The sequence below is a fragment of the Oxyura jamaicensis genome, chromosome 5, assembly GCF_011077185.1.
Source record: "Oxyura jamaicensis isolate SHBP4307 breed ruddy duck chromosome 5, BPBGC_Ojam_1.0, whole genome shotgun sequence".
Taxonomy (NCBI): Eukaryota; Metazoa; Chordata; class Aves; order Anseriformes; family Anatidae; genus Oxyura; species Oxyura jamaicensis.
Window position 1 is genome coordinate 52900002 of NC_048897.1, and position 14822 is coordinate 52914823.

The following is a 14822-nucleotide window of genomic DNA, read 5'->3' on the forward strand; positions in this document are numbered from 1 at the left end:
TGGCCGTAGTGAAGTGTGTGTCCTTTGGTCATCTTGCTCCTCCTCTGATGATACATAAAAGACCTTCGTTTTAGTGCTAAATGTTTATTAAAATCAAAGTGCGGCCTCTTTGCATAATGAAAAATGCTTTCTGTGAGATAATTAGTGGTCCAATTAAGATATTTGTAAACCTTAAGCACTGTCCAGAGTGATCGTTCACGGGCAGCCCTGAGACATTTACGGGGTACTACCGGCAAATAGGCAGAGCTGGCATTATTGCAGCAAATTGATTATTTTTGTGCGCCATTATCTTTGGAGTTTATCTTTGAAGGGAACAGGTGAACAGAAGGGACAGATAAACGCCGGATTTTGTTAAAAAGCTTTTCTTTCATCGTTCTATTTTAGTACTTAATGTGCAGAGATTTTTCTCTTTAATTTTATCCCTGGGAGCCGTGGTCCCTTCCCGTAGCGCAGCTTGCAGCGTGGCCAGCCAAGCTCCTGGGCTGCGTGCTCCCGCGGGCTGCCTGCCGTGCCGCTGGCGTTTTCGAGCCTCACAGTGCCAGATCCCAGCTCCCCCGGGACATCTGATTTCTGTGGGATGTGCTCCTCCACCGTGGACTCGCTCCAGCTCGGTCTCTGGAAGTAAGCATCGTCCTCAGTGGCAGTCTCCTCGCTCTTCTCCGGAGGTCAGCTCGCCGCCTCGCCTTGCCTGTGGCTCACGGAGCTCCTCAGCACGGCTCCCACGAGATCACTGAGAGCTAATTCTGGCTAATTTGCTGCTGGCTGGGTATGTTCTAGGCTTAAAGAGAGCCTCTTCAGAATCTGACTGCAGACCGAGGCGGTGCTTTAAGGCGTTAGAGATGTGCCGAGCTGAGTATTGATTCTGGAATTGTTTTACTGTCTAAATAGATCTGTGCAAGCTCCACCATGAAATCCGTGGTGGCTGCTCATGTCTTCACTTGCAATTGGAAGCGGCTTGTGCCCAAGAAGGTGTGGGCTGTGCTGCTTTCTCTTCTCCCTCACACGTGTACAGGACAGCACACAGGCAACTGAAACAGTGAGAAGAGAAAGCAACTGTGAAATCAAGGCATGATTTCTTCATGGTTTGCCTTCCACTTGGGTAACTGGTGGGTCCTCTTCCACTTTTCTCAGCACGTGCTTCCAGGCTTTCCCAAACACTTCTTTTAAAAGAAACGCGCATCAGGGGCAGGCACTTTTATTCTCTGTCCACAGAGATGTCTTGAGAATCTGAATAGTTGTCACTTGCTGCCCTGCAAAGGCTAAAGGTCCTGCTCAAATACAGCCTGTGTGCAGCTTGGCATCCTGTAGCAAAGCTCAGGCTGTCCTTCGTACCCACCTGCAAAACCCCTCCATCATACAAGGAGTCTGAATCACGGGCAGGGACTGCAGTGCATGTGTCTTGCAGAGGATGATTAATATTAGAGATTCAGACCTTCAAATTCATAAATATTAGAGAAGGAGGATATGCAAATAATATCACCTTTTTCTTCTAGCCAGTGTAGATTCTTCAATAGTGGTTATCCAGGCTGGTTCTAAATGACTTGAACAATGTGACTTCCAACACTTCTTTTGAGAAATTATCTCCGAGTAATCTCCAGTATGGATTATTTCTTGATATGCAGCTCAAACTTTGCTTTGCTTTATCCTGTAATTACTAGTTATTAGTCCATTTTAAGCAGCCCAATCACTCTAGCCCACAACTCCCACATGCACACGCAGCCACCACATCCCCATCACAGCTTAGGTTGGCAGTCATCGCTTTGGGGTTTCCCTTCTCCTTCCTGAAAGGAAACCCAAAAGTGCGGGTAACCCCTGCATCACCCGTGCCCGCTGTAACCCCAGTGAAGTGCTCAGTGACAGTCTGTCCTTCCCCGAGTCTGCCTCGGGTCATCTCTCCAAGGCCCTCTTGACCTTCTCACGTTGTCTTCTGCACCTTCACATGGTTTGTTTTAAGCAAGTTCTGGCTCCTTCCTTGCTGTCTTTGTTGCTGCAGTCACAGGGCAGCTAATCAAGCATTCCGAAGGTTTAAAACAGGGACCGTAACTGGGCTCATCAGGATGTCAGAGATCTAGATTAGACTACACCTAGCTTTTATCTGCCTAGAACACACAGTGAGTAAATAGATTAAGTGTATGCGTTTTGGCTTTTTCTTTGACCAAGCTATTTTGGTCCTGTCCCTGGGCTCCTACAGACGGTGGCTGCTGGATCAAGGATCCTACAAAATTGCGTTGGAACCACCCCGGGAGGTCAGACTGCAGGGGTTAGCCTGCGTTCCTACCCCTGGTGACAGACAGCCATGTCTGCCTGGGGAGCCGTTAAAATGGAAAAAAAAAACACCAAACGGGACAAGAACACAGCGATACTTCTGCCATCTGACCTTTGGAAAGTCAGCGACCGTCGGAGGCAAAGGTTGTCTGAGACCATTTTATTTAAAGGCCAGGAGGGGACATAGATCAGCAGTAGCTCTCTGATGTGTGTGCCTCTGCCGGTTCCAAAGGATACCAGTACGTGCTTAAGCTCGGTGGTACTTCAGAGCAACCAACGCTTTTGTTCCTCGAGCGATAACCCTCTGCTTTAGGAAACAGGTTTAAGCGCTAAGAGCATTAACTTATTTTTAAGCTACTTGCTGCATGAATAAGGTGATGTTTGTTGTTTCAGATATCGGGTATAGCCAATTTATTATTCCGTGCAGGCAGGAACAGAATTGACCTTTATTTGCAGCAGACTCTGGCTGGTGCTGCAGGAGACGTGCTGATGCCTCTGCCGTGGCTGAGTCCCTGCCGGCCGCTGCTTGTGCCACAGCAGCACCTGCCGGGAGTGGGGATTGCCACAGCCAGAGGCAGCCGGGCACCGCTGGCAGTCCCCCGGCCCCTTGGTGGCACCTCTGCTGGCTCCTGCACCCTTGCTTGCACACCCATCCCCTGCACCCTTCTGCCACCCCTCCTGCAGCTTCTGGCACCTCCCGGGAAGCACCGCTGGATGTGATTATTTTCTCCTCTGGTCTCTAACTCTCACCATTTTTTTTATTTTTATTTTTATTTCTTCCTTCTTTCTCTGTGGGCATTGCGGTGATGTGAGTTTCTTTTATGACTTTTTTTATTTTTAGGCTTTATTGCTTGTGGGAAGCAGTCGTGCGTGGTTGGGCTGCCAGCGCCTGTCAGGCAGCAGGTGCTCAGCCCGGCACCCCCATTATTTTTTGACCCTGTAGATAATTTAAGCCAAATTTGACAGCGAAATAAAGATCTCAGACATAATTAAGTACCTGCAAGTTTGTGGAAATAAATAGATGGGTATAGAAAGGGAAAGCCTACCAAACCCAATTCCTGAGTGAGGCTTTGATGCAGTGCTTCCTCCTAATGAGGCAGGAGGGGATCAGCAGGGGGGACCTGGGGCCCCAACGTGTGGTGTGTCAGGGGAGCACCCCCGTGGGAGCTCGCTGTCCTGGGCACTGCCAGTCAAGTGCTGTATGTGAAAGCTGCAGCCAGGCTTCTGATTTATGGCACTGCCCCTGCGATGATTTGTTTTAATTGGTGGCCTTGCTTCTCCTCTCTCCTCTGCTTCCAGTAACGAGGCTGTTAACAAATGCAGTAAACCATAATAATCTATTGGCTGGCTGACAACATGACGGGTGCTGCTTGTGTTGCAAAATGCCCCAGGAGGAGTCAGGTTATTCTGAGGTATCTCCCCATTAGGGTACTGATACGGCCTGCCTGCAAACCTCATAGTCTGTGGTCTTTATCTTGGCCATGTGCTTTTGCAGTAGCCATCTGCTCTCCAGCAAGGAAACTGAGTTGGAGAGGGTGAATGACTTGCTCACTGTTGCACGGGACCTTTCTTGCATGCATCAGGTTCCCCCTGCCCCAAAGACCCATGTCCTGCCATTCACCTTCCTGGTGTCTTCCTTACATGAGTCGTAGTTTGCTCTTAGCATCCAAACGTCCGAATCTCACCCACCTCTACTTGTCAGTTTGTGTCCTGCATTTGGCAGGGTTCTGCAGCCAGAGCTCAAGGCCGTTGCCTTTCTACAGCCATGCAGAGCAGCTGCGAGGGAGGCAAGTCTTCAGGAGCCCCCAGCTGCACTGACACACCTCTGCCCTCCTTCCTCTCTAGGTCCACCTCATGGACACCCTAAACCTGGCTATGTTCCTGCCCCAGGTCACTGTGACAAGCTTAGTGAAGGAGTTTCCTAAACCAGAACATTGTAGGTATCTGGGAAACAGCTCCTCAACCTATGTGTATCCCATTCCTGTTTCTGGGACTTGGCCAGCCTCCACAGGTGAAGCTGGCTTTGCTGCCTCCCTTCTCTTTTTTATCTTCTGGCGTGCGTTGCCGTCAGAGGCAGTGTTTGTACAGGGCTGCTCGCTGTGCCAAGCCTTGCTCCTGGCCCGGCACCTGAGATAAGTTACAGCCCTTGCCCAGGTATGCGACTGGAGGCTAAGGCAGTACGATTTTGTGTTGCAGACCCGTTGCTCTCGTGGCAGTCTGGAACAAGCGTCCTGAGATGGGCCTAGAAGGGCCTGGAGGGGCAGGGAGCAAGAGGAGAGCCAAGAGGGGGCCTGCAGCATCCATACTACTGGGAGGAGCTTTGCTCAAAGATCCACTCCCCGGGAGCAAAGTAAATGTTTTAGGGGTGGCCCAGACAGGAGAGCGTGGTATTTGAGCAGATTGAGAAGCCACAAGCCAGGCGAGCTGGGAAAAAAGTTCAGAAGGCGGCTCCTTGCAGGGAGGCGGTACTTAGTGTGCTTTCAGACCTCTTTAAACTGTACTTTCCTTCCCAGAACAGTGACTTTTTCCCAGAGCAGCCTGTGCTTCAGTTGCTTTAGAAAGTGGCCTTTCGGCGTCTATTTGGTGTGCTTGCTCTCAGGAGGGCAGGCGGAGGCTTCCCCCCACGAGCACCCAGCTGACGCAGGCCCAGCACAAACACCATGCACCTCAGCGCAGAAGCGTAGGATGCGGAAATAAAGTTGAGGGAAGGGCACGCTGGTGGAGAAGCCCGGTCAGAACAGCTCAGAGAACCACAGCACCTGTCTGAGAGCTGGCTGTGCTCATCGCTGGGTGAGCCCAAGCCGGCACAGCCAAGCAGCTCCAGCCCCTCTGCAAGGCCCGTGCTCAGGCGCCTTGCGCAGAGCAGGTGGGAGCCCCATGGACGTGTATTCACATTGCCACCTCGATGCCCAGTACCCTGCATGCTGGCAGCTCCCACACCTCTGCCATCCCCAGCAGGGCACAGGCTGTGTCTGCACCACGTGGAGCCCAGCGTGGGAGCTGTGTAGCTGGGCACATCGTACTCGCCTCCTCTACCCGAGGCTGCTGGCATGTGAGGGTCTGCAGGAAGGTCAAAGTTACTGCTGCCAAAATGATTCCGAAAGCTCCAGGACCTGGTGTTTCTGTCCTGTCCCTCGCTGCCTTCATCATCCTCTTCCCTCTGTATTTTTTTTCTGAGGCCTCTGCAAAGACTGCTTTCGTGGCGTTGGACCTCCTTCGCTGGGGTTGGCCATATTGTGTCCTGCAGCTCCTCCTCGCCAGGGGCATCCGCATGGTGGTCACTCTCCAAGTGATCCAGGGCTCCTTGGGATCGTAATAATCAAATAATGGATCTTGGGAATGTTTTATTAAGCAGTCCTTTTATTCTTTGTTTGTTTGTTTCTTTCTTTCTTTTTTCCTTTTTCTTTTATTTTCTAATATATATATATAAGATAATTTCTCCTTTACTCTCCTGTGGAAAAAAGTTATTTCCACTGTTGCATGTCCCATCAGATTCAGGCAGAGTTCTTAAAACCTTCAAAACAGCTGAAAACAGCATTCTGAAGCCTACAAAAGTCTCTGATATAAACTGATCACTAGTGGCTTTGTCAGATGTGTTTCTCCAGCAGAGCTGTTTCTCACTGGTACAAGTCTTTTGTTTCTGTCTCTGGAGGCCTGCCGGTTATTCTGCCTGCAGATGCAAGTCCTGGTGCAGGCTGCATTTTGCCAGCCCTGGTGTTTAGACAAGGTGCTCGAGCGCAGGACGGTGTGGGAGGCGATGCTCCTAGGAGGGACTGGTTTTAAAACAAGCGGCACTCCAAGCGACTCCGGATGGACGACCTGTAAGAGTAGCTGACTTTCAGAAGGCACAAAGGGAAATGGAGAGAAGGCAGTGCTCAAATTGGGCCTTTTCGTATCTTCACCCCCCCCCACCCAAGCATCCACAGAGCCAAAGGATGTGTGATCTGGAGGGCACGAACAGCTTCAGAGCCGCACTTTGATTTGCGTTGTGCTAAAAGAGAGGAGGAAATTGGATATAAAACCAATGTAGGAATGATGAGATGGTAACGATAATTGGATGTGGCAAAACTGTTCTCATCAGGACTGTGGAGCTTGCAGCGCTTTGTAATTATCAAACGCAATCACCTAAAGCCCAGCGGCAGAGGAGCCGCCTCTGATGGGACCAACTGTGGGAACTCATTGGGATGCCTGGCGTGCAAACACCGATGGCTTTGCAAGGGGTGACAAGTGATTTCTGTTCTGGCCGAGGTCCCTGCACAGCAAGGTCTCTCCTGTGGAGAGCAAGGCCTTCTCCTGGCTGCCAAGGGCTGGTCGTTCAAGGCCCGGAGGGATAAATCAGTCGCTGGTGGCAATTAGGAAGCTTTGCTCTTGCGAGGCTGCAGAGGGTGGAAGGATGGGGCCTTCAGCACAGCAGCGCCACGTGTTGTGCTCACAGGGTTACCTAACTCCCGTGGGATGCAGTTCTTCGCAGCTTCCTTCCGGATTCGTTAAGGCAAATCTCTAAGGAACAACACCGCTTTAACGAGCTTCCTGTGACAGAAACATGCCAACTGCCTTTTGCTTTCGGGCTGTGAATTCTGAGCTGGTTTCTGAGTTGGCACAGCTCTTCCTCTGCTGTTATGAGCTGGGTAAAATCAGCAGCCAGGCTGTTACGAAGAAGTGGTTTCAGTTGCAAATACCCATAAAAAAGGAAAGCCGTAACTGCCGGTGATAAAGGGCTAGTTGGTCTGATGAGCACCGTTAGGGCATTTTGGCACGGGGGGCACACACATGGCAGTGAGCGAGTTTCAGAGCTGGGGCAGTTAAATCTTACTTTAACTACTTCAGGCAGCCGAGCACTTTGCCTCGTAAATATAGTAGGATTGTACAGTCTCCTGATATGTGCAATCAGTGTGCATTGCTCTATGTGTATAAATGATTTCTTGATATATGGTTACAGCCGTGTAAGCGAGAGAGCCAGCCGATGTTTCTGTAACGCTAATTGTCGGAACTGTCTCTTTTTCTTTGAAGTCCCACCCAATTTGACTGTTCCTCAAGAAAAGTCCCCCCTGGTCACTCGGGAAGGGGACACGATCGAGCTGCAGTGCCAGGTGACAGGAAAGCCCAAACCCATCATCCTGTGGTCCCGAGCCGACAAGGAGGTCGTGATGCCGGACGGGGCGATGCAGACAGAGAGCTATGATGGCATCCTGAGGATCGTGAACGTGTCCAGGGAGATGACGGGAACCTACAGGTGCCAGACCAGTCAGTACAACGGGTTTAATGTGAAACCCAGGGAAGCCTTGGTACAGCTCATCGTGCAGTGTGAGTAGACCCTTATTTTCTTTCTATGTGGCTTTGCTGAGAAAAAGAAGTTGATTTATTTGTCCCCTAAATAAACAGCAGCGAAAGTCTTATGGTTGTTACATTTTTGGTGCTGTGTTTGGCTCTGCAGCTCCCTGAATTCATGGGTTTAATGTAAATACAGGAGTAAAAATGACATAGAAGTCCCATTTATACTAAAAAACTGTAGGGCCGTGATTATTTCCCAATGCCTAGCTCTATATTTCTTGACACCAGAACAAGCACATGAGGCAGGAGGACATACTTCTAGAAATGTGGATCTGATACTGACCTCGTTTGTCAAGAGTGTAAAACAAGGGGAAAAAAAAGAGCAAGGGCTGTTCCATCTGAGCTGATCTGCATGCAGGTCTGCAGAGCTGCTTCTGACTCTAAATGTGAACTGTCAGCATCAGGAATGGGAGGGAAAACTTAAGAGGAAATCAATTAATTTGGAAATGCTCAGTGTTTATTATTGGGAAATGAAAAGCCTGGGTTGATACGGCTTATGGGGAACAATGAGCTGTTGTTTGTTGCTGTGTAAAAGATGCTTACTTGCATTTGTCTGTGGAATTTCCAGTACTTATATTCATTTGTTTATAAAGTGACTTGTGCAGCCTGTGTTTGCTCCAGATTCAGATGCCCAAATGTTATGGCAGATTTGCCTTAACAGCTCAGCACAACTGACCTCATCCAGTGCTGAGGTGCTGCAATATATGTAGTTATTGCTAATAATTAACTGATTTCTTTTTTTCAAGGTCTGCTGTATAACAAAATGTTTATGCACTTGATTACATGTTGTGGTATCTGCCGTGCTTTCATCAGAGCACACGTTTAGTTTATCTTTCTGTCGGAGCACTTCATCTCTTCTGTACGAGTCCGGCATGGCTGCAACATCCTGGTTCAGGCTGGTCGTGATGCTGGGTGCCTGGGTGCTGAAAGACCTTCGAGTAGTTTGGTTCACGTACCGATACACATGTGGAGGGCATTTGTGGTAAAGTGAGGGCTCTGGTGGGAAAGCTCTGGAGGTAAATCTGCTCCAACAGCTACAGACAGCAAACCCACGAGCTGCCCCATCCCCGCTGCCTTCCTTTGCCACTCCTGTGAGAGAACAAGGCTTTCTCCTCTCTGTCTTTAGGAGCATCATGAGTCAAGAGAAGCTCAGTAATTCTCAGCTTTGCTCTTATTATTATTATTATTATTATTTTATCTGAAATCCTCAGAAGTTCAATTCAGTGGAGGATACTGAACAGAAGCATTCAGAAGCACTCTTGACGTGGCTCTGTACAACAGCCGGGGTGTGTCCCGTGGTTTGCCCTGGAAGGCTTTATTTCAAGTCTTTGAAAGTCCTAGAAACTCTCCTGTTCATCCAGCAAGCTCTGCATCATTTATCCTGCTCCATTTCAAAGCTTTTAAGCAGATGCTATTATTTTCTTCAGCAAGGAGGTAATCGTGCATTTCCTGTTAAGGAAGGGATGGCTGGGTCTGGCTCCTGGGGACTGCTTCCCAGGATGTAGACCTCCCACCAGCTCCTCCTCTTCAGGCCCCGAGCCAGGCCTTGGTGGACCCAGGGGACGACTGTTGCTGACTTCCAACAGCATCTGGTGGGTGCAGTGCTTGGGTTGCTGTTATTTTACTGAATTTTACTGGAGGAAAGAGCTCTGGCTTTATTTATTCTAAGCACTTGATTAGAAGCAACAGCTCCAGTATTCTGAAAGGGATGAGAGGCAAATTGAAAATGGTTATAATAAACAGGAGCGTAACAGGTATTTACATGAGATTTTTCTTTAATCTGTCCTTGTTCGGATTCCTACATACTTCATTCAGATCCCAGTGAGTGACAAGCGGGAGGCAAACGGACAAAGCAGATGTTGTGCAATGCTTTGATTATATTTCTTGCGGGAGGGAAGTACGTGTGTTCACATTGACTTCAACATCGTTTCCGTAACTAGCACACTATTTATTCAATTGTCATAAAAATCACTTTCTTTTCAGTAATTTTATAGTCTATTTATATGCTTCTGTTAGTTAGAAACAGGGAAAGATGCTTCATGAAACACTTCCCTTTATACTCAACTCATTGATTTCAGTTGGTGTACGGTACGTGTGTGTGAGCAGATGTGTTTGTGGACCTTTGTAGCTGCATACTGGCCCATCCTCTCTGCTGGAAGGAGTTTCATGTCGTGGGAGAGGGGCTTTCTATCTAACGAGTGGTGTGTCACTGTTCTGCCCCACAGGGCTAACCGTAAATACTGCTCTCGGTCAGACCCTTCGGTGCAAACTTCAGAACGATTGCTAAGGATAAATGCAAAGATAAAGATATTTTTTAAAATTTGACTCACTCTTTGTTCATCCTACCAACTTCAACGGGCAGAGATTTGCTTTTTCTCTCTTCTCTCCTGTTTGGTTCCTCTCTCTTCCCCTGTTTTCCCTTTAATGCCGTGCTGGGGCAACATGAGGTTGGCATCCCAGGCTGTGATTTTGCTAGGAGAAATGACTTTTTTTCTCTGCCGTGTCATAGTTTGGCCTCAAGTCATGGGTAAAACGTTTGATGTTTCCTGTTGGCCATCAAATTCTGAAAATTCTAATAAGGAAAAGCAAACACATCGTGGGAAACAAGAAGCAAAGGACGGCACAGCACTCTTAGCCCTGTCTGCTTCAAAAGGCTCTGTCACATCCTGCAGCAATTGTTCAATGGTGAAATACAGAAAACGTGCTCATTTTGAGGCCTAATTGAGAAGGTTCACGAGAGGAATTTAATTGAAAATCCTAACGATCCGGATGTTAGGCACCTGTGCTCCCTGCATGGCTTTGGAGAGGGAAACACCTGCAGAAGGCAGCAGAGCCTGTCCTGAGGAAGGTGGCTGGGATGTTTTTTCTTGTTCACGTTCCCCATCTTTAAAATACAGATAACATTTTCCTACCCTAGAGGTTGCAGAGACGAGATTCTGAGGACGCAGTAGTAATGCAAGACATGCAGTCCCTGATTTGATCAATAACTCCTGGATCCTTCGGTTATTGCTGTTGTCCTGTGCTGTTTTCTCTCAGGTCTGCTGTCCCTCTCCCCAGGCTGTGGGGTTTGCTGAATTTGATCTGCCCTGTTTGGTACACGTGAGTCCTGCTAGCTTTTCCGTGAGAGATTGATTAGGAACATGGAATACAGCACCCGGAGCTGAAGAGCTAAGCCCAGAAGGGTGGGGGTGGATTTTTGCTGGGACTCCGATGCCTGCTTCCCACGAGGGAGTGGGAACAGCGCAGCGGTGTTTGGTGCTGCGGGACGCTGCTGCAGCAAAGTGCTCAGAGGTGGCCGAGGCTGCTCCAGATGGAGCTCCGGCTCCTGCTGAAGCTTGTGCCCACTCTCAGGTGGCCCCACCAGGTGGGAGCCTTCCAGCCATGAGCCCAGCAAGGTCTCTGGGAGGTGGCTTCCGTGCCCCGAGTGGGACGGGTGAGGGGATGCTCCAGGCATGTGCTCCTTGGTGTGGCTGCTCCCAGCTCGCTTTGAGAAGGGCACGAAGGAACAAGCAGAAGTTACAGGCAGTGCCGGGGCTCGGAGCCCTGCGCCTGCCTGCAGCACTGACCATTTCCCTGTGTGCAAATTCTGATAAATAAAATAAATAAATAAATGCCTGCTGCTGGCTGACGGGATGCAATCCAGTAATAATTTAAATGCACCGCTTTTACTGCTGGAAGAAAACACTTGGGAAATAAAAATGCCATCAGGTACAATGTAATCAAATGTTTACATCGTGTACCTTATCAAGTGATGATAGCAGGAAGGACAGAATCATTTTTCACGATGGACATTGCTGCTTCTTGGGCTCGCGTTTTATATGCCGTAGTTTTACTTCGGTGCTACATAAAATATTGTTTATAATATAAACTGTTTTCCAAATGCATTGGTCTCCAAGTACTTGTAAAGGCTCTTAAAACATCAAATATATCTCGTGGTAACCTGGCTGGCAGAGCAGTCGACCACATTGTGATACTCTGAATTTCCCTTTCAGTTTGGGCTCTGGTTTATGTATGTCATTCCTCCCCGCTAATAAATTCTGAGCAACTAATGAAATCACACTGAAGGGGAATGTCCTTCAGGGATTATATTTGAAATGGAACAGAGCTAATTAGCGAGAAATATGAGGCTGAATTATGATCTCAGGTGCATCATTCCAAATCTGGAGCGAATCAGCGGGGCATAAATTAGTTGTTCCGGTTTTACCTCAGCAGGGACAGCTCGGAGTTGGGTCCTCTTTGTTCTGATTGTAGAAGTTACTTGCAGGTAAGGATTGGAAAAAATGTTTCTATGCTTCAGACAGGCAATTTCACAGCTCAAAATCTGCCATATGTATGACTGTCTAAATATGTGCCTGATGAAATATGCATATGTAAATATATATTACATTAATAATGAAAAATATTTTTTAATGGAAAACAAAAAAGAATTAAAAGTTCTCCATCCCAAATAGAATTAGAAAGAATGAGCTTAAAACTCACACAGAGACATGGAGATCTAGGAAGGGAACCGTGAGAAGCTTTTTAAAAGGCAGGGCAGCTGATGGACACAGTCACCAGCCAGGAGATGCGCAGATGGGTCCGTGGGTGCCTTGCAGCCTTGGGAAGCCAGATGGGCAAAGCCCTACAGGAGGTGGGAAGGGGACGGGACTGGGGAAACTGCTCTGCTTTGGAGAAGTTCACAGCCAGCTTTAGCTCCGGAGAGCTGTGCCCCGTGCTACCAGGGCCAGGACAGCAGCTCACGACTTAGGAAGATTCTTGCATTCAAGTCCTTCATTCATACTGTTGGGCGGAGGCAGATGAGTTAAGGATGCTGTGTCACGAGTGAGAATCAGTGCTGCGAGCCAAGCTTCCAGAGGGAAACCCTCTAGATTTTCAAATTGGCTTATGAAATTTTGAAAACGTATTAAAAAAGGGGTTGTCAGGGAACTTCTGTAGGTGAGAAGTAACTGAGTGGGGACAATGTCTTTATTTTAAAACAACCACCGACACCTGTGTTTAAGCATGTTGAAATGACAAAGGAAATCCACATCTTATGTTCTGTGTTCATATTACTTACATCACATTTATTCTTTTTTTTTTTTCTTACTTAGTGATTGCACTTTTGAGCAGAAGAAGCTGAGTAATATTCAGGGCAAGTTTTGTATCACCCAATATATTCCTAGAGTGTTTGGTTTATTGCTTTCTGAAGTGCTTCCTTTGTAGGTCACTGGCTGGTAGCTATCTCCATGGGCAGGATTTGATTGTGATGGGAGACAGGACAAGCTAAAGAAGGCTGGAACTGGACCTTGCTACTTACATCTTTCTGTGCCGTTTTTAATGTTTTGGCTTTGTGTGTGTGTGGTTTTGCGTTTTTTGGTGCATGTTGCCTGTCTGCGCCTAAAGATGATCTCTCCTGGCATGGTACACGTTTAATGTACCAGATACGGCTAACACGGTCCTTACCTTTAACCCATCGGAAGGTCAGTAAATTCTCCAGGTCCTTGGTTCTTAGGCTAGAACATTTCCAGAAAACTCCCGTATGGCAAACTCTTTATATAAAACAATTGTCAACAACTCTTCCGGAAAGTTCTCGGTGAAAGACGATAGAGAACAATTTCAGCATAACACTTCAGCAATTACGGCTTTGCATGCCATTTATCTGAACGTAGCAAGGCAGGAAGAGTATGTGGAAATAATGGATGGCTTGGTCAGCAAAGTGAAATTCTGGGAGCTTTTTGACATTTAGCAAGGCCAAAGGCAATGACCTGGAGTGGTAATGAATATGCAAACACTGGCAACATGGAAATTGTAAATGCAAATGAGATCACTTGAATTTTTCCTTGTTTAATATTAAAGCTATCTATAGAACCTCCTGAGGAGGATCTTCTTCTTCTTAGAAATTCCAAAGGACAGAGCAGCAGCGAGTACCCCAGAACTTAGAGCATAAACTTGATGTTATTGGAAAAAAAATGAATTATTCATTGTTTCTTTTGAACAATTGGTTGTGTAGAAGATGGTCTTATACCCAAAGAATTCCATAGCAGCGTCTGAGGGACACAACAACAAAAAGTTGGGTTTTTTGTTTAAGAGATGAAAATGAGAGGAGGAACGGGATTAGTTGAAAATATTGCATATGTAGATTTAACATACATCGGATTAGAAAGGGGTGTCTTGGAATGCCCTACATCTCTTGGATATGGCATCAAGGATCAGAACAGTCAGACTGACAGTCTTAGGGGGATGGCACCTTTTAATCCATCAGTGCACAGTAATTCTTTCAGCTCTGCTCACGGAAACAAGGAAAGATTGGGAGCTTTAGTGCCTGTGTGCGGTATTTGGAGGAGCAATGAGTTTTTTTTCTGCCTTTGTATCGTGCATTGGGCCAGGTCCGATTCTGAAGGGGTTTTGTTGTGGTACGACGACAGAGAGCCCACCTCCACAGTTAATAATGAGTAGATAGGAAGGGCAGACATACACGGTGAGCTACAACGAAAAAGGACTGAAGGAATCTGTGAGGCCCTGTGCTAGGACTTGGGGTCTTCAGTGAAATGGTCACGTTAAGCAGGGGAGCAGCAGAAGAATGAATGCCACAGATAGAAAATGCCACAAATGTCAACAAACACCATGAAGGGCCTATAGCACCCACAGGAGGAGAGAAGGCAGGGAGGGCTCCCGAGCTCAGAGGGCAGTGCCAGGGCGCGCGTTGCCCTGCGCCCCCCAGGGCCACGGCCTTCCCTGGACCGGGGGGGGGGGGGGGGACGCACCTCCTGACACCAGGCACCGCCTTTACAGGCAAATCTCCTTCTCACCCATTGTTTTCTAGGCCAAAAGTATTAATGGATTATACAACTGATTAAATGAATTCATGGAAGAAAAGCTATTAGGCACGCACAACCCCAGGCGGCTGGCAGCAGGCTGTGTGTTGGGCGCTGCTCTCTGCCCTGCTGCTGCTTTTCTCTTCTCTAAATGTCTGCTGCTGACCAGCAGCAAGTGGAGAAGAGTGCTCTAAGGGCGTTTTTGCTTTAATCTAATCTTAGGCTTTGTCCTGTCTTTAGCATCTTAAGCTATTTGCCTCCCTTGGTCCTCCTTCCTGCTTTCTTAGTAATTTAGCATACTCTCCAGTAGTGCTCTTGTTCTGTCTGCAAAAAGTGTTACGTAAAGTTCAAGCACAAATATGTGCCTTCACCAAATAAAGTTCACAACAGAATCAACAACCAAGCAACAGAAAGGTGAAGCAGCATAATTAT

General features: G+C 47.8%; 1 protein-coding gene across 1 annotated transcript in view; it reads left to right on the top strand.

The window, feature by feature from the left end:
• MDGA2 (MAM domain containing glycosylphosphatidylinositol anchor 2) overlaps positions 1–14822 on the top strand; it is a 320012-nt gene that overhangs the window by 200890 nt on the left and 104300 nt on the right. Inside the window, exon 8 of the mRNA XM_035327104.1 lies at positions 7276–7569. Coding sequence (XP_035182995.1) covers positions 7276–7569 — 294 coding nt within the window. The remainder of the gene's footprint in view (positions 1–7275; positions 7570–14822) is intronic.